The sequence below is a fragment of the Parambassis ranga genome, chromosome 20 (genome assembly GCF_900634625.1).
Source record: "Parambassis ranga chromosome 20, fParRan2.1, whole genome shotgun sequence".
Classification (NCBI taxonomy): Eukaryota; Metazoa; Chordata; class Actinopteri; family Ambassidae; genus Parambassis; species Parambassis ranga.
Window position 1 is genome coordinate 1849673 of NC_041040.1, and position 22226 is coordinate 1871898.

A 22226-nucleotide genomic window follows, 5' to 3' on the forward strand; every position below is an offset into this window, starting at 1 on the left:
ACATTTGTTATTATTAGTTTTATCAATATAATTTAATCTGTTTGTTTCTTCTAGCTAATCTTATTCATTTGACGATAAAGCACTTCCGTTGATCTTTTATTTTGAAATGACGCTGCTTGCGGCGCTTCCGGTGACGTGCCTAGCTTTACAGCGCATGCCCGACTCTTGCCTGAGCTGCACCATCAAGCGCAGCGTTCAGCACATTAGCGCCGCTGCCGCTGCGGGATCCTCCGGGGAGCGGGCACAGGGCGACGGCGGTGTTTTCTGTCCGCCTGCCGTCCGGTAGAAGCGCAATTTGTGGTTCTCGGATATATCCCAGCCCGCTGTGGGGTGTGTGCGGAGGGGAGGATCCCGCTGGAGAGGGGATAACTACACCCTGGAAGGAGGTGACATGCCCTCCGCCGCTTGGCGCAGTCGGTGCGCTGATCGCTGTCAGACGTGGACGAGGTGAAGCCCGCGATGCTGCGTTTAAAGTCTTCTTTTTAAACTCGACTCGAGTTGTTTGCGGATTATTTTTCTGGCGGAGTAAGAAGCGGAGCGACGGGGGCATGCAGCGCAGCGGGTGTGCGGCTGCAGGTGGATGGCCAACCTGACGGTCCCAGCCGCCGCGTCCCTCCCGTTCAGTCGCCGCTGCAGCAGCAGCAGGATCGGCTTCACAAATAAACTGAGTCCAGACAGAACCTAATCGGAGACATGCTTCCCGGCGTCGGCGTGTTCGGCACCAGCCTGACCGCCAGGGTGATCATCCCGCTGCTGAAGAACGAAGGCTTCGCCGTCAAAGCGCTGTGGGGCCGGACGCAGGAGGAGGCGGAGGAGCTGGCCAAGGAGATGAACGTACCGTTCTACACCAACCGGATCGACGACGTGCTGCTGCACCAGGACGTGGATCTGGTCTGCATCAACCTGCCTCCGCCTCTGACGCGGCAGATCGCCGTCAAAACACTAGGTGAGTGCTGCGGCTGGGAGGGAGGGAGGGAGAGAGGGAGGGATGCTGCGGCCCAGGCCGGACAGGGGAGATGTGAGGCTGCTGACAGGGAGCCCTGTGACCGCCATCAGCCTGACCCCGTGACCCCCTCTGGCAGGTGCTGAATCAAAGACCCCAAACAAAGCCTGTGGTCAAACAGCAGACCTGAAACACTGAAACCCCCAGAGAAGAGGCCCGACACACACACACACACACACACACACACTCAGGTTGTTCTAGTTTAAATCTGGAGCAGTGCAGCTTATTTTGGAGATCACATTCAGGAGCAGCGGGGCTGCTGTGAAAGAATGGTGGCAGAGAGGTCTTACTCCACCAGGCAGGCTGGCAGCGGGGCTGAGCTGGCAGCGGGCGCTAATAGGTCAGGTTAGAGACCGGAAAACACAAACGCGTTTAAAGATTCCTTCAGATTTTGTGTGTGATCCTCATCAGCAGGTGTAAGAAGGAAGCAGAACGTCTACATCACAAAAAAGGGAGATCTGTGAATGAACAATGTGTCTGAAGGAGCCCCTTGTGATGTCATAAGGGGGAAAACGCCCGCCTCTTTTGGTTGGACTGTGTATTGTACTTCTTCTTCTTCTGTGGGACCTGACAGACCAGGTCTGCAGTCACTGTACCTTGATGTGTTTCTGATGAGGCTGTGGCTGTGATGCTCCACATGTAGGAGCAGTGTGAACATGAGCTCTAAGAGCGTGAGGTGCACTGGGACCGGTCTGAATCAGGTCTTCTCATATTAAGTCTGTCTGACCTGGCTCCCTGGATCCCGCTAAGATAAGGCCTCTCTGGTCCCTCTCACACTGCTGCCTGTTTGCTGATTGGCTTCAGTGAATCCTGTAGAGGGCCGGTCTGGTCTGGAGCACAGTGGATGGTGTTTACTCATCTCACTAACAGCACACACTAAATCACAGGCTGCATAAACACACACGAGTGCGGTTAGAAATAAATCCCTCCGCTCACCGCTGCTTGTGATTTTGTGTCCAAACGTTAAGCCCTGTATGAAGGCTGCACGCTCCACGTCCCGGTGAACTTGACCCAACCTGCACGCCGGCCGCTGCGCTCTTTTCAGCGGCCATTCTTTTCCCTTCGCCTCATTTCCTCATAGCTTCCTCATTGTGTGAGCGCCGCCTGTTCCTTCCCACCCAGCTCTCTTCCCTCGGCCAAGTCTGGATCCAGGCCCGCCTGCGTTCTGTTGGACGACAAACATAAATCAGTGTTTGCAAACTCTGACGAACTCCTGCTAATTATACCAAGAATGATCGCATAAATTAAATTATTACTACATCGACCAATCTGTTTTTAAAGGATTTACTCTATGAGTATCCTGATAGTCAGGTTGGTTGAGTGTCTAAACCAAGAAGTACAGGTGCTGTGTGCTAACACAACAGATCTATGAAAGCTAGCAAGTAGCCTTTAGCATGTTGCTAGAAGATGTCTGCCATCTTTGTCCTCATAGGCCGAAAAAATACGCCTATAACTGCCGGTTTAGTCTGCACGTGCTCCGTTATTAGATCTATGTCTTGAAGGGGCAGACAGTTCCGTTGGGTTGTAAATTTAATCGGCTTCACTATCAGCTGACCTCTGAAACCTCCCATCAGCCTCTCCTGCATGACAGCTCTGTGAACGCCAGTCACTGATTGGTCGCCGTCCCCAGCAGCCAGTGTGTGTGTGTGTGTGTGAGCTGATAGTAATCTGCCGGTCATTGCTTTCCTCGTGTGCTAATTTGATAAGTGTGATCGTGCTTCTTTGCCAGAGGAATGTGAACTTTGCGAGCTCTGACTCGGTACAGTAGTGGATGCGATGCTGACCTCACAGGTACGACAGAGCGGACCATGGAAAAACACAGTGACACGTCAGCGACCTGCAGCACGCGTCCTGCAGGTTTGACCTGAGCAGATAAGCGAGCTCGGTGTCATTACATCAAACCAGTCCGTCCCGTCGAGCAGCATCTCTGCTTCCAGAAGGATTGCTTTTCTCTTTCTTACTACGGCGGCATTCCTGAGGCGTCTGATGTCACTCAGGCTTTCTCTGAAAAAAACCTCACACACACACACACACACACACACACACACACTGATCTGCTGTGAAAGAGTGTGTGAGCCTGATTGAAGGCCAGAGGAGACTGAAACCTACATTAGCATTTCTACTAGACTGCAGCCTACTAGAGGAGTTCAAACCTGGTCTGTAATCCCTTCCCAACCAGTCCACCCAGTACACACCACATAGATAAACAGTAACAACTGTTACAAATAAGATCTTGGATTTTCATGTTTTTACAGCATGCTTGTGCCTCGTTTTCGAAGTCTTTTATTGATCCTAGTCTGTCCAAATCCGTCCAGAGGGAGTTTATTCTGCGTCCGTTGGTGCTTCCCCCTGGAAATCCAACTCAAATCCACACAGACCAGACTGGAAAAAGGGTTAAGAGGCTAATTTTAAGATCTGTAAAGTCATCCTTTACCTGGCTAAAGAAGTGTAAATAATAAAAGAGAGCATAATAAAACAGAGATAGCGTCACAGTGTTGGTCTTTCTCGCTGTAACCATTGTTTGTTAGTCTGTTTTGAACTCGTCCTCTTAGCGTTGCGCTCTTATTTTGGTAAGTCTCCGGGCCGTCAGTGGCCCAGATGCTGAGGGGGAATCTGAGAGCTGAAGTGAAATGTAAGACCAGAGCCAGTTTCAGGTGCGCTTTCTGCGTCTTTGTGCAGTTTTGTTTTGACGGTGGGAGGAGGAAGTGGTGGGAGAGCAGCGATGAAAACACCTCAGGACGCTTGTGTGTGAAATTCCCTTTTATGGCTTTAGCTTTTTTTTTTTAGCATGGTTGTGAAATTTCTGACAAATTCTGTTATGACGTCAGCGCAACACAAACCACAAAGAAGCGTTTAAAAGGTCAAGCAGGCCTGCAGTGGTGGCTGATCCCACGTGGCTGCAACCTATACATCAGCATAATGACTCATAATGAGCTAATTCTGATAGTAATGCAGCAGGATGAGTCCGTCTGAAGCGGATTAACACAAACACAACCAGGAAGTGTTCCCTTAAACCACCTGGAACACGGTCGGATTGTCTCACTGTGTTGTATTTTTCATTGTTTCATCTGAATGAGACATTTAGATGAAACAATGAGTCCTGTCATGTGATCATAGTGGCTGATGACATCCATTAATTCACATGAATTACATGAATTCAGCATAACCAGCAGTGAGCAGGGAGGGGTGTTATGAGCGACTTAGTGACCCTGTGTATTATGTGTCTGGTCACAGAGTGCTGTACTGAGGTGTCATCGTCATTTGAGAGCAGAGTAAACATCACATGCCGTCTGCGTGAGTTTTATTTTGATTATTATTGACATGCAGCGAGTGGCTGATCAGCTCCGATGAGCTCTCAGACACCTGCTCCGAAAGGGCCTCCCCCAAAGGCACCGAGCTATTTATAACATGGCTGCAAAGGGCAAGCGGGCCGGGCGTCATCATAAATACATGTTCCACCACTGAAGCTCTTATGCAACTGCACTTCCGAACTGTGATGAGCTTTTTGGCAGCCCGCTGAACTGGTTTAAAGAGGTAGCGGCCCTAAAATGTGCAAACAGTGAGACAGCAGAGAGAGAACGCCTGTGCATAGCTGCCATCAGTGCGTTTTTGTATGGTTTACTGCAACTGTTGTGCACATTTAGATTTTCAGGTGGATCCTAAAATATCCCAGGATTCATTGCATGCTGGATTTTTTTTAATATCAGACGTCACAAACTGCCCTGAAGAAGGTTGCTAAGCTACAGGAGCAGCACATCATGGTAAAACAGGAAGTCCTCTGCAGACCAGAACATCTCTGCAGACCACGTCCCTCAGAGAGGAGAGCTCCCCTCAAACGGGACGTTCATGTTAGCTTGTTAGCATGCTGACAGTCAAAATTCATAAACCAGCTTCTAACCTGCGGAGATGTTATGATTTCTGCAGCACTTCATGAACCCCAACACTCCACAGTTACTCATACTGAGGCTGACGAAGGCCACGCTCGTCACGTTGACTGGTGACTGGCCTTTCTGGCCGTTGATGTCCTGCTACTAACACAGACCCTTAGCTTCTGGTGGACAAGTGAACTATGGTTTCCTCAAACTGAAGGGATTGGATCAACTTTCCAGGCTGTGAAGAAAGGCTCTTTTCCTCCAGGGTGACTTCTCTTGTGTTCACCAGCCTGATGGATTAAAGGCCTTTTTAGAGTTGAGCTGTGTTTTGAGCAGTTTAGGTCCAGACTAATCAAAGGAACCCCCCTCAGACGGAAGTCAGCCAGGAGAAGGCTCCAGCCTGAGAGGTGCGCTGAAATTCCCAGGCTGAGTTTCCCACTGGTTCAAGTTCTCCTGGACGTCCATTAACATGCTAATGATGTGTGCGTGTGAAAGAGCGTGCGAGGACGGAGAGACAGCGAGCAAGAATAGCGCCGGGACAAGCTTGTCTTCTTGTGGAATTGCCTTTGTGCGTCCGATGAATGGCTGGACGGAGGAGGGGCTTTCAGGCCGCCGCCACACTGCGCTGACAAGTGAGCATTCCTGGAATAAAACTGGAGAGCAGAAAATCCGCAGCATCCCCGCCCCTTCAGAGTCCCGTCTTTCTTCTGCATGGACCCATAAGGAACCGCTGTGTGGAGGGGAACCCGGGGTGCAGGCTTTGGAAGGAGAGTCACATTGTGTTATTAAATCTGAGGGCTGTCGGTGTGGAATCATTCTGCGTTATTAGAGGCAGGATTTCTTTTTCAATGATCAAATTTAGTAAAATTGAGGACATACCTTCACAGATTTTCCTATTTGGAAGACACAGGGGGCTTTTGTCTGTGCATTTCTGACATTATTAAGACGGTTAGCTAAGACATCCCATCATTGGCTGAACCAGCTGGGATATAAATAGTTCCCATATCAATTTCTAAAACAAGAAGTTCTCATTATCTACAAAATCCCTCACTTTAATGGTTAAATAGCACAGGAAATCTGAATGGATGATAACACAGCCTCTGGCCTACTGCTCAAGGTTCTAACTACCCATAATGCCAGTGATAACAGCCATCCAATGGACTGATACATTTTGGGTTAGGGTGACCCTGGTAAACACCATTCCTCTAAAGGACATTCAATCATGTGTTTTTGTGTAATAACGTGTAAAAAATATGGAGAAGTGACATCACCCGTAAGTTTCCATCTTTAATAGTTGCTCACGAAACGGGAACTTATCAACAGAAACCAAAACCGTTTTTGTTTCAGGCTGTAAAATTCATTCAGCATGAAGGTCTATGAGGATCGACTCGCTCTTTGACTCGGCCCTCCTGAGGCCGCAGAAGGAACTGCAGTTCTTGACATGGGCTTTATTTCTCAGCCTTGGAGTTTGATCATTACTACATGTATACGGACGAAATAAATCAGTGTCCACTGAGGAACTACCAGCTGCCACTATCATGTGAGAAGTAATCTGATTGGCTGACATGTCTGACCTGGTATTTTCCAAGAAGAACGGCCTCTGTGGTGGGTCTAAATTCAGACTCTACTGTACAGAATCAGGCTGATGACAGGCCGAGCTGACAGATGTGGGGCATTGGGAACAAAAATGTGTGTCAGAGCAGATGTTGGCGTGTTAGATTCCATGAAACGTGCCATAAGTCATGTGACCTTTTCAGGCAGGATGACTGTTTCTTATGTTTTATTCCAAAGAAGAAGTCGGGCTACAGACTGGAAGGTCTGACAGGAAGTCTGCTGCTTAGTGATGGCGAATTTTTATGAATGATGCTGTGGTAGATAGACCCCCCCCCCCTTCTGATGTGTGTGAGGCTGTGATTGGTTGAGTCAGGTGACTCCTGTGTGAAGGGAGTCTGTCACAGATGAAGATGAGGCATGACCGTGACGGATCATTTTCACCCTCATCGGAGAATTCAATCAAAGTCATGTTCGTATGAATGTCTTACATTTCACCTCTGATCCATCGGGAATAGTAATAACAATCATTGATGAATAGCCACAGATTCTTCGGTCAGTGTGAATATTTCAGCGTCACATGACTTGGCCTTTCCTTTAGAGTTTGATCAGCTGTCACGGTTCATGAGTTATCACATGACCACCTGATTATCATGTGATTTTAAAACCACAACAACAACATGCAGGCCCGGTCAGAGCCTCGGAACGTGTCCTCTAATGATCTTGCGCTGCAGTTCTGATCCTGTTATGACACGCTGCTGCATCAACTTAATGCGTTTCCACCCTGGAATACCTCAGTGATGAGCCCGCTCAGGCACTCCCTCCTCACTGTTTGTGCAGCTGACTGGGCCAACATGCCAAAACACAGAGCGTGTGCTACCTGCGTGTTGACAAATCCCTTGTGTAATACTTTCTCCTGTGCAGCACTGATGTATGTCTGACCGGCGCACTGTGTCACAGGCTTTATCTGGCTCTTTATTTCCTGTCCTCTGTATTCCCAAGGTGAAGCTGCTCCTTTATAGGCTGGCTCAGATGTCCTCTCTGTGCTATAGGCCTGTCTCTGTTTCTTAATTGGCCTTCAGGGACTGAGGACAAGAGGCAGCTGCTGATATGAGAGCAGGCAGAGCGGTCCATCGGGTGGGACTGTTACTGTTGTTACTGCACCATTTGTTCTGAGGTCCAGTATTTTTTCTTTTAATTAGCAGCTTTACTGGCAAATAACTGCCACAGGAAGTCATGCGTAGGTACACCGCAGCACTTCCTGTTGTGCTGTGTGTGGGTGGAAGCAGCGAGACAGTGACACTGAAGATGCTTCTCAGTCACTTCCTGCAGAAACGTTTCACCATCGTCCTTCGTTTGTTTGATCACATGCAAACAAACAAACAAACAAACAGGAAATCTGTCTCACCGTATTAAAAATAACCTCCTACTCGTGGGCTCGTGTTATTGTGTGACTCACATCTGTTTCCATCCGTCTTATTTCTGCTATCAAAACCTTCCAGCTCAGTCGTAGTGATGCCTCCTGCAGCCTTCAGGTGCACAAAGAGCAGAGAAGCAGCTGCGTCTGATCGGATTCTGTAGCTTCTAACATTTAAAGGACCAGTTCAAAATTAGTGGCATGATATTTAAAATAGAAAATCATAAATCATAAATGCACACATATGATTGTTAGCATGCTAGCTTTAAACAGGTGCCTGCTATAATGCTAATGAGACGCTGTATTTGGGACAGGCTAAAGAACTCATGTATGAAAACATTACTGCTTTTAGGTTAGCCTAGCTTAGCATAGAAGCAGAGAAAAACTAGCACTGACATTTTTTTTTTCATCTGGCTTAAAAAATAGGCTAGCTGCTGGAAATATTTTCAGCAAAGTCCTGTCGGTTGCCGGGTTTGGTGCCTTCTACCTGTCCGGGGTTCGTACCACATCGGGAGTGTCCTGCCCTGTTGTTTTTCTTGGGACAGAACACAGCGAACATCCACACTAAAAGTACTTTTGGAAGGGAAACAGTAGGTCAGGGTGCTAATGAAAAGCCTCTGTCTCTGTGTGATGGATAAGATTCAAACAGAAAGATGCAAATATGAGGCTTTGCATACAGACAGGGTTTACAGTATGCACATTTGACTATAATCAATCCACACACACACACGGAGACTTCCTCGAAGGACAGATGTGCTGTAACTGCTACTCACCTCAGCACATCTGGACCTCTGAGGAGCCACACATGGTGCTGTGTGTGAGCGCCACTCTCTGGTGGGTCGGATTCTTTGCTCTCCTCAGTCGTTGCAGGACTGCTTTGCATTTCTCTCGTTTATCTCCCTGCCTGCACATAAGTGAAGCATTGTCCGTCTGCGGTAGAGACAAAAAGGTGTTTCAGCTTCTAACGGCAGGTCTGTGTGTCTCTCATGTCTCTGCAGTCACGGTGTCGTTGTTTATAGAGACAGGAAAGGCTGGTTCCTCTCAGCTGTGATATCAGTGACTCCAGCGGATATGTTTGACAACTTCAGATGTGTGGTTAGTCGGAGAAGCCGCCTTGACCTCGGTGCTGGTTGATGCGTCACCACTATGACGGCGGTCCACATCCAGCCAGCCATCGGTGTGTGTGTGTGTGTGAGGAGGGAAGACAGGGAGACAGATAATAGCAGCGCTTCAGTCACAGCTCACAGCTGTTCAGGATGGAGGAGCGTCTTCCATTTGTCAGTGAAGACGTCTCCATCCATTCATTTGTGCCTGAAGACACTAATGATTATTAACGAGCGCTTCAGCTCATGATGCAGCTGCTTCGTACCGCGTCAGGATGGCTGCTCGCTTGGAAAAAGGTAGAGTTGCACTCGGGTCTGTCAGCCCTCAGTGTGGAGCTAATGAGCTTATGAGGAGTCGACTTATTAACAATCACGTGCAGTCAGTCATGTGCTCCTCTGCTCCCTGCAGGAGTGTAAATGAGCATTAGCGCACACATGGAAAAAGGTGCCGTGCTTTATACTGAGTCATAACTGTCAGCTCACTGCTGCTTATTTGCATTCGTCCAATCACCTCAGCAGCTTCATCTAACACAGAGATGTCCTTCATGGCCCTGACAGAAAGAAGGGAGAGGTCAGCCGAACATAAACAGAGCTGTGTTTCATTATTGTTTCTTATTCAGATCCATGGAGGATTATGGTGTTGACCCTGTGTGGATTTAAACAGAGCTGGACCACTACTGGGGTGAAATAATCCCATGTACTACTGGCCTCTGTTCTATACATGCAGCAGACTATGGCCGGCTAGCTGCGTGCTAACATGACACGATGGTTGTCAGGTCAGAGTTAATTTACAGTTGGTCTACAGACATGCATCCCTGCTGATAATCTGAAGGCGTCTGAACATGGCGGCTTCATGTCTGAACCAACACCCCGGTCAGAACAGCGTGCAGCTGCGATAAGTGAAGATTATTCTGTCGTCGTATTTCATTTGCAGCCTGTCTCACTGTGGCCAAACTCTGTCACCGTACCATTAGGAGCAGTTTCAACAGGACAAAGAATCAATTACCTATATATTATTGATGGCAGCTGGCAGTCTCAGAAACTCTGTGTGTGTGTGTCTGTGCTATCTTGTGGTGCAGGCCTCTATTCATTTTTTCACAGCTCGTCCTGCCGTGTTTCTGTCGTTAATGACGTGGGAGGCGCACACACGCCGTTCATCAGTGTGTGTGTGTGTGTGTGTGTGTTAGCCGAACTGCTCTTTGAATCACCTTAATGTGGCAGAAAAACAACAACACTGAACAGGCCATTCTGCTTGACCTGTACATGACAAAGGCAGGTCTGACAGTTCAATGCTGATGCACACATGGGAGGGTCTGAGCGTGCTCTTTGTGAGGCGGTGGTGTTGCTGGTAGCCATGTTTTATTTGTCTCTGTTGTGTGAGTGTTGCCATACGAGCTGCTGATTGGGATGTGTGTGTGTGTAGTGATTAGAGAGGAGGGGTAGCAGCCCAGTCCAGCAGGTAATTAGCCCCTAGAGAAGCACGGAGGGGGGGCGCAGGTGGAGGCCTGAGTCCTGCTGCTGCATGAGGTGTGTTGCTGCTGCTGCTGATACTCATCATGTCACTACACATCAGCGGCATCACTGTGGGCGCTCTCGGTCGGCCGCCGCTCGTCTCCACAGCAGCCAGTGAGCCACTCAGCTGCTGGGGTTAATGGCAGCACTCAGACACATTTAGGAATGCTAAACTCTTTGCAATTCAAGGGCATTAGCTGAGGGGTAAAGCTGGGCTGAGTGAGGCTAATGCTCGTCATCATTCATAATTCTGCTGAGCGCTAATGGACCCGAAGCAGCAATGCAGACAATGCAGACCCCACATCCACCCTGCTGCTGGTTTCCTGTAGATAGAAGCTAAAATAATGATGAGAAAGTTCCTGGCTCTGTTTTTACTGAGCTAACTTCTACATTATCCTCGCCTTATAATAACATCCCTCACTCGTCACATGAATGTATTGATAAGCGCTGCTTCAGCCCGATCAATCACAAACTGCTCTCAGTGTGTTTTGCCAGTGGACTCAACAGGTCTAATATTGATCAAGCTTTCAGGAGCTCTCCTCCTGTGCAGCGTAGCTGTGAAAGCTAAGATTAGCATCTATGCTAGAGTGCGTAAAAGAGCATAATGTTGTTACCTGTAACATGATTGGACAAATCAAACACCACATGGAACTCCAGTGTACAGTGGGGTGGGCTTGGAACCAGCTCATCCATCTGTATATATACAGTCTGGGGCCTGGCTGAAACTAAGTCTGGTTTGACTTCAGCTTGTTACATCACATCAGTCAATAGCTTACTTCATCTAAATACAGACTTCAATAACCGATTGATGTGCAGCCTCTCCGCTCTGCTGTCACCAACGTATTGAAACTCATTAAATCCCATTAAAAAGCAGGCGGCGGATGACGGCCTGCAGCCTCGCTCAGTGACCCTGTGTTTCTTGTTGGGTTGTGCGTCTGCTTTTTCCTTCAGGCTGTGTCCATCCGTCACTGATACCAAGCTGTTTACATGCTAATGCCTGATTGGAAACACATGTCACTCACATTAAAGGACAAATGAGTGAGTAATGTCCTGATTTACATCCAGTGGGAGCTCTGTAGGCCTCTGTATTCACCCCGTCCCTCCCTGCTGTGTAATTGCTTTACACTAAATTTAATTTGGGCTAATCAGAAAGACGAGGCCGATGTTTCTATTCATGTTTTGTTAAAGCCTGTAAACATAGTGTTATTACACTGTTATAACCAATGTTTACTTCTGAATTTGACATTATATCTGCTTTTAATTGTTTTTTTTAATCATGAAAAATGGTTGATTTTCACTTTTGTTATCCAGACCACAGAGTGGCCAATAAAGTCAGGGCTCTGTGTCATTGTCAGAGCGTTTCCACCTCCACAGGCCTGACACACAGAGCTGAGTACTTGGAGGATGCTTTGAGATGTTTCAGCGCCCCCTTTGTTTGGTCACACATGGTATTATAAACTTTATTATTCACACTCCCTGCAAATCAAACGCGTACCTGGCTGTGAATGAGCATCCTACCCTGTATCAGTAGAGTTTATGTATCGTAGCACACATCATTCATATCAGTGTGCAGCAATCTAAAATCGGCTCCTGACCCTCGCCTTGCAGGAGCACGTGCACGGCACAGTGCGGCAGATGGCCATCACTCCCGACCGCTTCTCCCAGCTTTACTATTTCTGGCTTCCTCAGGCTGAGGAGGGGGGGGCTATTGTATAGACTGTATTGTCACGATGATGCATTCGACATCCTACTTAATCCACCTGGTTTTCTTCCAGCTGTTGCCACTGGACCGTGTTAGAGCCGGACTTCAGTTTTAGCGCAGCTGTTAATGTGTTGGCTTGTTTCCCGGAGCAAAAAATAAGAGAGGAAGCGTCTATTTTAAATCTTTAAAATACCAGATCTGCTCGTTCTTCGGTGTATTGTTTCAGCGCTGCCATGACATGTATGAATGATATATGGAACATACAGAAGGAGTCATCATGAAGACGCTGCCTTGCCCTCACTCAGACCCCGCCTGACCTTCCTGCACAGCCACCACTTCCATCCTGTTCCTTCCTCGGCCTCTCCTGTGTATGTGAAGGTGTGAAGTCACACACACACAAAGCCTTTCCTCCCTCCTTCCTCTAAAGGCCATACGACATGAGTGTGTGTGTGTGTGTGTGTGGCATGGAGCCGAGAGGAGCAGTGGACTGTAGAGAGCTGGCGTTCAGTCATAATGATGCAGCTGCTCTCTGGTTTTTTGCCTGGTCTTTTGTCTCGGGGTGTGTTTGTTTTAAAGAAGTCATACATGTTCATCCTGCTCTTGCTTTATCTTAAAAATGTATATAACTTAGAGGACTTTAAGCCATCCAAAGAGGTGGGTCCTTGGGGTCACTGCAGAAAATCGCGACAGATTATTTATGGCTAAAAGAAATGGAAGAGGTTGATGGTATTAATCCAGGCATTTACCCAGAAGACCTTTCTTCTTTAGTCACTGTGAGGAGCAGCAACAAACTTCTCCACTATTTTCTCTCCACCATAGTGTGAGCACCGTCACCTGTTTGCTCTTAGACTCATGGTTTAATAGACCAATGTGTTCCAGTAATGGCTGCACCCTGTGCTGTAAACACCAGAAATACTGTAACCTTATCATACTAGCAATGCAAATCATCTCTGCTGTGCACGTCTGGTGTGAACGTTATCTCTGCATGCACGCATCCTGTTTTTATGAAGGAAGTGGTGAACGCTGTGTGCTTGTGAAACGGTTGTTACATGTGAAAAGATGTGAAACGCCAGAACATGGAGCCTTACTAATAATGACCAAAAGACAGACAGAGGACTGCCTCTATGTTCACCACAGGGTTTTCTGTTCAGGCGCTCCTCTGTGAGCTTTGCTGACTCTGTCTGACAGGACGTCGTGAGTTCGCACATCAAACGCAGCTGAAGGCGAGCAGCCTGCCGCCGCTCACCGCTGCTGAGGGAAGCCTCTGATCATGGGAAGCTAGAGGGATTTAAACTGGTATTAGGAGCCAGAGGTGAGCATGTCGTAGCATTATGCTGTTGAAACACTGACTGGGGGTGTAGCTGGTGAATACAGAGGAGAGCCAGCTGGGTTTCTGTCCAGCGTGGAAAGAGACATAATAACTCTCCTGCAGGGTCTCTCTCTCTCTCTATATATATATGTCCTTTACATTAATTATTGATGTTAAGAGACTGAGCTGCTGTGCTGGAGTTTTTTTCTGCTCCATTGCTGCGCTCCAACTGGGGCCTGGTGCTTTTAATTCAGAGTAACTTCACCATAACACTTTATTACAAGTTTGGCTGGTCATACTGTTGTTTTTATTGCAAACAGGGACCCCTAAACTTCATCCCTATGAGGAAATGTTCTTATATCAGAATTTAGTGCAGAAGTACTGAAACTATACGCCCTTTCACACAGAGATCTGGAGTGATGCTGAGAGGTTTTCAGCCCTTTAACCACCTGAGAAAGACTCCAGCTGAAGTGTACTGGAGCCTTAAGGGTTAATCAAGCCACCGTGATGGGGAAGCACCACTAGTACCCAGCATAAATCAACAGATACAACCCTGGGTGGGATTTATAATGCAGCAAGTGAACATTCAGTCCATAAAGGTGATGCTAGATGCAGCAGTAGAAGAGAGAGAGCCTCTCCTCAGTCAGGAGTGGGCATGATGTCATCATGTTATGGCTGAACGGTGCATCTGGTTCTCAGGTGCATCAGTAATCTGTTGGGCACGCTCACAATGCGTCCTCTCAGTGTGAGAGTGTATCCGGTGACTCAGCCGGCTGACCTGTGTAAGCCAGTGTTGACCTTTCAGAGCTCTGTACGTGAGAGGCAAAAGGTCCCTGCTGATGTGAAGAGGAGCTGTTTTTGTCTCCTAAAGGTCGCACTGCAGTAACTATATGAGTTTATTATGTCTGTTCTCATAGCTGCCAGCCAAACCATTGTTCTGTTTAAATCAGTCAAGAGCATTTAGCATCGCCCAGAGGCGCCTCACCCAAGGCGATGCTTCTTTCCCATATCTGTGTGTGTGTGCTGCCAAAAGAAAGGGGATGGGGGTGAAGTGTTGTTGCTTGGCTTTGTGTGTCTGCAGGGGTGGGTTAGTGGGTGGGGGCTCCCACGGCGCTCCTCAGAACTGGGTCAGAGGGATTAATTTCCTGACCTTGCCAATTGGAGCTAATGGCAGATTAGCATAGGAAGTTCACTTCCAAAACTGCAGGTCCACCCAAAGCGCCCGAGCCAAGACCGAGCAGCAGGCGGCCGATCCTCTCAGAGCTGAAGGAATGTGTGTGTGTGTTTCTATAGAACCCCTGCTGATTGTGTGGAACTACAGCTTTCAGAGTGCACTAAGCAAAAGATGCTACATGTCTCTGAAGACGCAGTGTGCAGCCTGGATAGGTCACCAGTCCTGGGAGCGCCCTGCACAGTCCCCAAAACCTGAAGCCTGTAGAAAACAGCACCAATCAATCATCTAATCAATACATGCCAAGACATTAGGGTCAGATGTTAGCTCAGATATTGACCAAGGAGCTTGATCGGGTCAATAGAGCTTCTGATCTATGCACTCCAGTTCTATGTTTGCAATGCATGCTCTCAACAGACACACACAGACACACACAAAGCAACATGGAGTCAGAGGTATGCAGAGTTTCACGGCTTCTTCTAATCGCTGCAGATTAAACAGTATCAGATCAGATTCTGGTGTCGTGCTGTTTTTTTTTTTCTTCTAGCCACAACAGAGAAGCTGCCGTCTCTCCTCACACGGCCGCCCAGCCTTCTCTCTGTTGTGTTTGGGTGTTGCTGGCACCAGTGGGCCCTTTTATGTGCCGGAAGTGAGTTTAATTAGGTTTCCTACAGAGTCTACAGGCTCTGTCTCCCTCCTACATCTCCTCAGCCTTACATCAGGCCTTCCGCTAACACCAGTGAAGAGCTGTGCTGTCTTACCGCACATCACTGACAACATTAAAGCGCCCCTCTAAATTGCATTCAAGGACTTTTGGTAGGATTTATTAGCTTTTTGTCTTTGTCTGAGGGTTCCCATGACTCCTTGAGGAAAACCTTGAGTCAGCTGTTGAGGGAGTTGCCACATTCTGCAGCTCTGCATCGTTTCTTCTAGGGAGGGGATGTTTTCATGCTCAAGAGGATATTATGTCTGTACACGCTGCTAAGGCTGAACACACTACCTCTCTGCTGTTAAAGCAGAAAGCAGCCGCGTCAAAACATGAGTTCAGGCAGGAGAATAAAGCTCACATTCCCGACTGTCTCTTCTTTCTTTTCATAAGGTATTGGCAAAAATGTCATCTGCGACAGGACCGCCACGCCTCTGGATGCCTTCCGAATGATGTCAGCCGCCCAGTACTACCCCAAGTTGCTGAGCATCATGGGAAACGTCCTACGTTTCTTGCCAGCCTTTGTTCGAATGAAGGAGCTGTTAGAAGAAGGGTACATCGGGGAACTTTTGGTCTGTGAAGCCCAGGTATGACCAGAAATGTGAAGGTATTTGATACCACCCCTGATGATCTTTGTTAACGAAACATAAAATCTCGTCACATGTCCTCCTCTTTGTCCTTTAGGTCCACAGCGGAAGTCTCCTGGGAAAGAAATACAACTGGAGCTGCGATGATCTGATGGGAGGCGGTGGTCTGCACTCGGTTGGCAGCTACATCATCGACCTTCTAACATTTCTGACGGGCCAGCGTGCAGCGAAAGTCCATGGCTTCCTCAAAACCTTCGTCAAACAGACGGACCACATCCGGGGAATCCGTCAGATCACCAGTGACGACTTCTGCACCTTTCAGATGGTACTGGAGGGAGGCGCCTGCTGCACCGTCACGCTGAACTTCAATGTTCCCGGAGACTTCCGACAAGAGGTGATAGTGGTAGGGACTGTTGGGAGGTTGACGGTCACTGGGACCGACCTGTATGGACAGAAGAACAGCGGTGGCGGAGGAAGCGGTGGTGGACCTGAGCTCCTCCTCAAAGACACCACGCCTCTGGAGAAGGCGTCCTTGCCGGAAAAAGCCTTCAGTGACATTCCGTCCCCTTATCTCACCGGAACGATCCGCATGATCCAGGCAGTGCGGCAGGCCTTTCAGGACCAAGACGACCGGAGGACGTGGGACGGCAGGCCTCTGACGATGGCCGCCACTTTTGAGGATTGTCTTTACGCTCTTTGCGTGGTGGATACAATCAAAAAGTCCAACCAGTGTGGGGAGTGGCAGAACATTGTGGTGATGACAGAGGAACCGGAGATCAGCCCGGCCTATCTGATCAGCGAGGCCATGCGACGGAGCAGGATGTCACTCTACTGTTAGCGTCCAGCTGGAGGTGGTCTCACAGAGACACGGACTCGGTGGTTTGTTTTAATGTTGCTGTTACAGAGAGTTTACACCACTATGGCACAGCTTCGACAGAAGAGGCAAAGCAATGTGATTCATTCTCAAACCTTTATTTATAAAGAAGCGTTTTTTTGTTTGATTTCTATTGTGACAAGGACTCGAGTCCTTCCGGAAAGATTATAAATGATCATGAAAGACCAACAGTGGAGGCATATCAGGGAGACAAACTACTTGTTTGCTGGTTAGTCCGTTGATCGTCTCCACAGGAAATTCGCTTTTGATATTTCCTTTTTTTTACAAACTGTATCCACCACTCCGCTGGCTGCTTGATGATCAAACCGTTACGGCGCTTCTCATCTCTTGATTCTCTTCTATATGACTGGGTCTGGAAAGACACCTTACACTGTGGGTCCGAACGAGGACAGCCAAGGAAGAACGACAGTCTTCTCTTAATTGTGCCGCTCTGTTGCTGAAGTACTCGCTAGTTTTACCAAGTGAATGTTAAAAAAAAACAAAAAAACAAGTCGGTGCGCTGGATAGTTGATCTCTGTCTGCTTCTTCTGTGTGTGTGACAAAAAAAATCAATAGTTTGGCTGGTGGGTTTCTCAGAGGGCTCTACCTTCTGGTTTATGTATGCAATATAAACAGGCTGCAGCAGAAACGTCTCATTCAGCCTTAAATAGAAACACAATGGTATGCCTTTATGCAGTTACAGTCAGCTGTATGAGTGGCTGGTGTAGTGACACCTTGTGTCATTGTTTTCTATTGCCATGACGCCATGAGGGTACACTGTTATCATTACTAAGCCTTAGGTGTGTTGCAAGTATTTGTCAAGCTGTGATTCATCCTTATATTGCAATATCATCCCTGCTGCTGCACGCTAAGTCTGAATAACATGCACACACCTTCAACATGGCTGCAGTCATTCAACAGTGCAGGAGCGCGTCACTGCTGGACTAGATTAGGAATAAGGGTTATGATGTTGTGTATCAGGTCGCTAGATGTTATGTAAACTCTCTGTGGTATTGATTAGAAGGACTGAACCCAAATATTTTGTCCCTCATATATTAGTTTGTTTAGTACATATTTGGTGTCTACAGGATTAAACCGCTTTATACGTTTTTAAGCTTAAATACCATTATATGAATTAAATAGAAAGCGTTATACTATAAACGAACAACGGTAGGGTCGCATCATTACGACGTCATCACCGTGTTTGTTTACCACTGTTCCCTCTGGATCGCCTTGATGACGTTTGTCGTCCCAGCTAGCCGTTTGTTAGCAACCGGCTTTTTTGAGGCGTGTAACAACATAAAGAAAATATTTGTGAGGAAATGTCGAGCGTGTTTTGTGTCAGAGAGTAAAGCATGAAAATGCTGTGAACTTATTTCAACCGCAACGTTTAAAAAAGAACCGGAAGTGCTAACACTTGCTAACGCTTTCCAAGATTTTTAGGTCTCATTTGTGAGAATATAGAATATCATGTCCATCATTTATACACATTAGCTACGAAAGTACGTCTTGTAAAAAAAAAAAAAAGAACAAGAGCAGAAGTGGGTAAACAAAACAATAAATCACACCAAAATCATAAGTTAGCCTGATCAAACACACCAAAACAAGCTGACTGCAGCTAACAGGACGCAGGTGAAGGAACAACACTGACCTACAAGCCAAAACATTGATTTTTTTTTTAATGCATCTCTGTTCCCCTGTGTGGTTTCAAGTTCTTAAAGCTGTGCTGAAATACTATCTATGTAACAACTACTGAAAATGTACATATGAAAATATTCTAAATCAACGATATCCGTTTGTCTAAAAAAAAAAAAAATGAGTACTGTATGTATTTTATTTGAACAAACCAAGGAACTGGAACATGTTTCGATGAGTGTTATGGTATTTATTCTGTTTTCTTTGCTGTGTGGACGTTTTGTGGACTGGTGTGTTGGGGGGATGAACAGCAGACTGAGGCCTTCGGAGCTTCTTAGTTCCCTGTTTACTGACCAAAAGAGTCTTCTGTCAAACACGCTCTTGTGAAAAGCTTTATGTTTGCTATTTAGATGATGACTGAATCTGACATGTGAACGCTAATATGGATCAACAGTTCATAAATGCTGTCTGTGTTTTGATTGGTCGTGTCAAACCATGCTTTGCTGAAGTCAGGGGACATTACAGTGATCAGACACTGCATACATTCATAGTCAGAGTCCAACACTGATAAGGTATCTCCTTTATAAGATAACTCATGCTGAATTATTGCCCCCTTTGTGTACCAACCGCCTTATCAAATCTGCATATAGACTTTCCCCCTTTGTCTGAGATGTTTAAATATAAGCCTACACAAGTCTCTTCAGAGTTAAATTTGCTTTCTGTGTTTAGGCCTGGATTTAGTAACTTGAATTGTGATGTTGTGTGTCTCTCAGACTCTGAGTAAGCAGGTACTTGAAAGAAAGCAAAGAAATAAATGGATCCCTGTGTTTTTTCCCTCTCATCAGGCCTGTAAAGTCACTTTATTACGTTTGATTTATGGCTCTGTGCTTGAGTAGCTTTGGCTGCTTATTTGTTCTGCTGAGTCCACTTTGGAGGTGAACGAGTCCTCTTAACTGTGCACAGGGAATCTAAGGTGAGAGATCTGATATCACATGTTTAACACGTTATGGATCTAGTGTCTTAATTCTGCTACTGGTGACACCCCGTCCATACTTGTGTAATCAATCCAGTTTGAGTCAGGTTTGGATTTTTTTTTCTCAATCTGAACAGTGCAAATCTGGTTAAAAACGGATTCGGTGAACTCTGGCTAAGGTCTGAATGCAAATGTGGCTTGTGAATCCAGTTTAGCACTTATGGGGGTCTGATGCAGCACCTAGCAGTTTGGAGGACAGCAAAGAAGCCGGATTGAGCATAGATTTACGTGTGTAATAGCTGGATTTGAAAATAGCTTTGAACGTATTCGACTTAAAAGCAATCCGGATTCAATCCCACTGGAGCCGGATTGACTTTCCCCTATCTGAACGGGGTCTTTGTTTGCAGAGGCCTAATCGCATTATGTTGACGGTGCACTTTTGGATGCTAACAGTGCAAACAAAGTTCTGAGAGTGCTATGTCAGCTGGTCGCTAGAACAATAACATAAATATAAAGAGAGATAAAACTCCCGTGGCTTCACATGCTGGATTGAGTCAGACCACTTTGGTCAAAGGAAAATTCAGTTTCCATTTACTTAGTTCTGGGAAGTTCGTGCCTTTCTAGAAGAATCCAAAATGCAGAAAAACCAGCTGCAACACAGGTGACACCAGATATGACACTGAAAATCTGAGACGATGTGTAGGAGGTGGAGGAGGTGGAGGTGGAGGTGGAGGCAGGATACAGCAGTTTACACAGAGCACCCTGTGTAGGAAGGGCGACCAGCTGTGCCCGATGTGGGCATTGATTCCATCCTGAGCTTGACCTTGTAGTGTGAATTGATTCTCAATATCAGGATGGGTTAATGCCAAAATAATTAGCAGGTTGCTACACTGGCCATACGAGTAACTTTAAGAATATATATCTGTGAAATAAAGTGTCTAGTGACCATATGTCAATTTGTTTAGCGGCCATGACAGTCCTATACATCCCAAACGGTGTGTTTAATTGATAAGGTTGTGTTTGAGCATCTTTTTAGTGATGATGTCATCATCATTGCTGATTCAGCTGCGTACATTTCCCCATTCATTTTCAGGCAAAGCTCAGATTGTGCTATTGCCCTAAGTTGTGTGTTTGTGTGTCTCTGAGGATCCATACACAACAGACTCATTGTGTTAAGAGTCAGCCTGGGCATCATGTCCAGATTCAATCAGCTCCCTTTAGTGTCCCAGAGGTGAAAAGATGTCCACAGTGACTCATAACATCGACTTTAACCAGACCTTTCAAACGTGAAAATGTTGGATTTGCTTTGAGAGTGTGTGCTTGTGTCGACCATCCTCCTCCAGCTCAGCAGATACAGGCAGCTCCTCCCGTGGTAAATGTGTCAGTAGCATCAAGAACGTCATAAAAAACAGAAAAAGTTCTTTTCAGCCGTTGCAGTTGTTCAACAAAACACTGAATCCCAGCAGGAAAAGTGTCTTCCTCTGTCATTCATGATGACGCAGGGACTCACAGCAGTCTGAAACACATGTGGAAACATGAGAAGCACTGAATATTTAATGATGAATTTAAATGATTTTCGACTGATTTTTCTTTCACATGTTGAATCCCTGATGTTCTGTGTGCTGATGTGGATGTTACGGCTGCACCGTGCTCTGTTTGGTTCGATGCTTGTGGACACGGCGGTCCCAGCTCAGCCTTGTTTGCTGACAGCGTATGACTATGAATTGCTCGCCAGCATTCACAAACTGCTCAGGAAAGGCCTTCGCTCGGAGGAGGAGGTGGGGCGGGGTGGAAATTGTTCATTTTGGAGACGAACAACCTCAAAGAGGTGCTTCTTCTGCCCTCGGAGACCGTTACTTAGCAACTGGATGCCACGTTGCCAAAACTAAAGGATTTTTCCCCCACTCTCTCTCTCTCTCTCTCTCTCTTTCATTATCCCTCACACAGTCACACACTCCCCTCACTCCTCTGTCTGTCTTTTCTCTGACTGACTGGTCAAAGGATAAACTCCCAACAGGGTTCATTCAAAACGCACCCGTTTGTAATTGATCTGTCTCTTCACGTTTGTCACATTTGACTCCTGTGCTCAGATTTTCTCCACCTTCTCTCTCCGGTGAGTCAGTTCAAAGCCCGGAGGACACGCTCTCCGGTGCTTTAGGAGTACCCAGGATAATAACCCCCGCCCCTACACCACCACCCCCCCCCCCCACCCCCGCCTCCAACCACAGACATACAGGTGGTGGACGCCTCTCCTCAGCTGCTTTATGAATGCTGACTGTCTTGCTTGCCCCCCCTGCACTTATTCAGATGTTTTGATGCTGTGGCTGTATCCAATATTATTGTCATGTCTGTATATTGTGGATGCATGGACCTGTGTAAATACTGTAATTTGAGCTCTCATATTCATGGGTCTTACTCTAGAGAATGTACTTACTGTAGGAATAATTTATATTTTCTATCCATTAAGGATGATATGCCATTTTTTAGGAGGTCGGTTGGTGTCACACAAATAAAAGTCCCTCTGAGTTCTGCTGTAAACTGTGGTGGTGCATTGGTGGTTTACTGTCTCGTCTTCCTGCACTGTTGCTCGGCATCGATTGAATGTGTGTGGAGAAGAGGGTGTGTGTGTGTGTGTTTGTGTGTGATTGTTGCAGTTTTATGGCTTCAGCACTTGTTTACTGCTGCAGTTTCTATGGAATAATAAATATGTACATCCACATGGAGTCCTTTTTCTCATATATATTTATCTTACTGTGAAAAGATCCAGGTTTTTTTGTTGCACTATCACCAATGTGTTGATCCTAATCATGG

At 46.8% G+C, this 22226-nt stretch overlaps 1 protein-coding gene across 1 annotated transcript; it reads left to right on the forward strand.

Annotated features, from left to right (window-relative positions):
• The first annotated feature begins 162 nt into the window (after window positions 1–162).
• On the forward strand, window positions 163–19283 carry gfod1 (glucose-fructose oxidoreductase domain containing 1). The gene is made up of 3 exons (XM_028432664.1): window positions 163–946; window positions 15740–15933; window positions 16031–19283. Exons 1-3 carry the CDS (start codon window positions 694–696, stop codon window positions 16769–16771), a joined length of 1188 nt encoding a protein of 395 aa, XP_028288465.1. The 5' UTR covers window positions 163–693; the 3' UTR covers window positions 16772–19283.
• Window positions 19284–22226: the final 2943 nt, after the last annotated feature.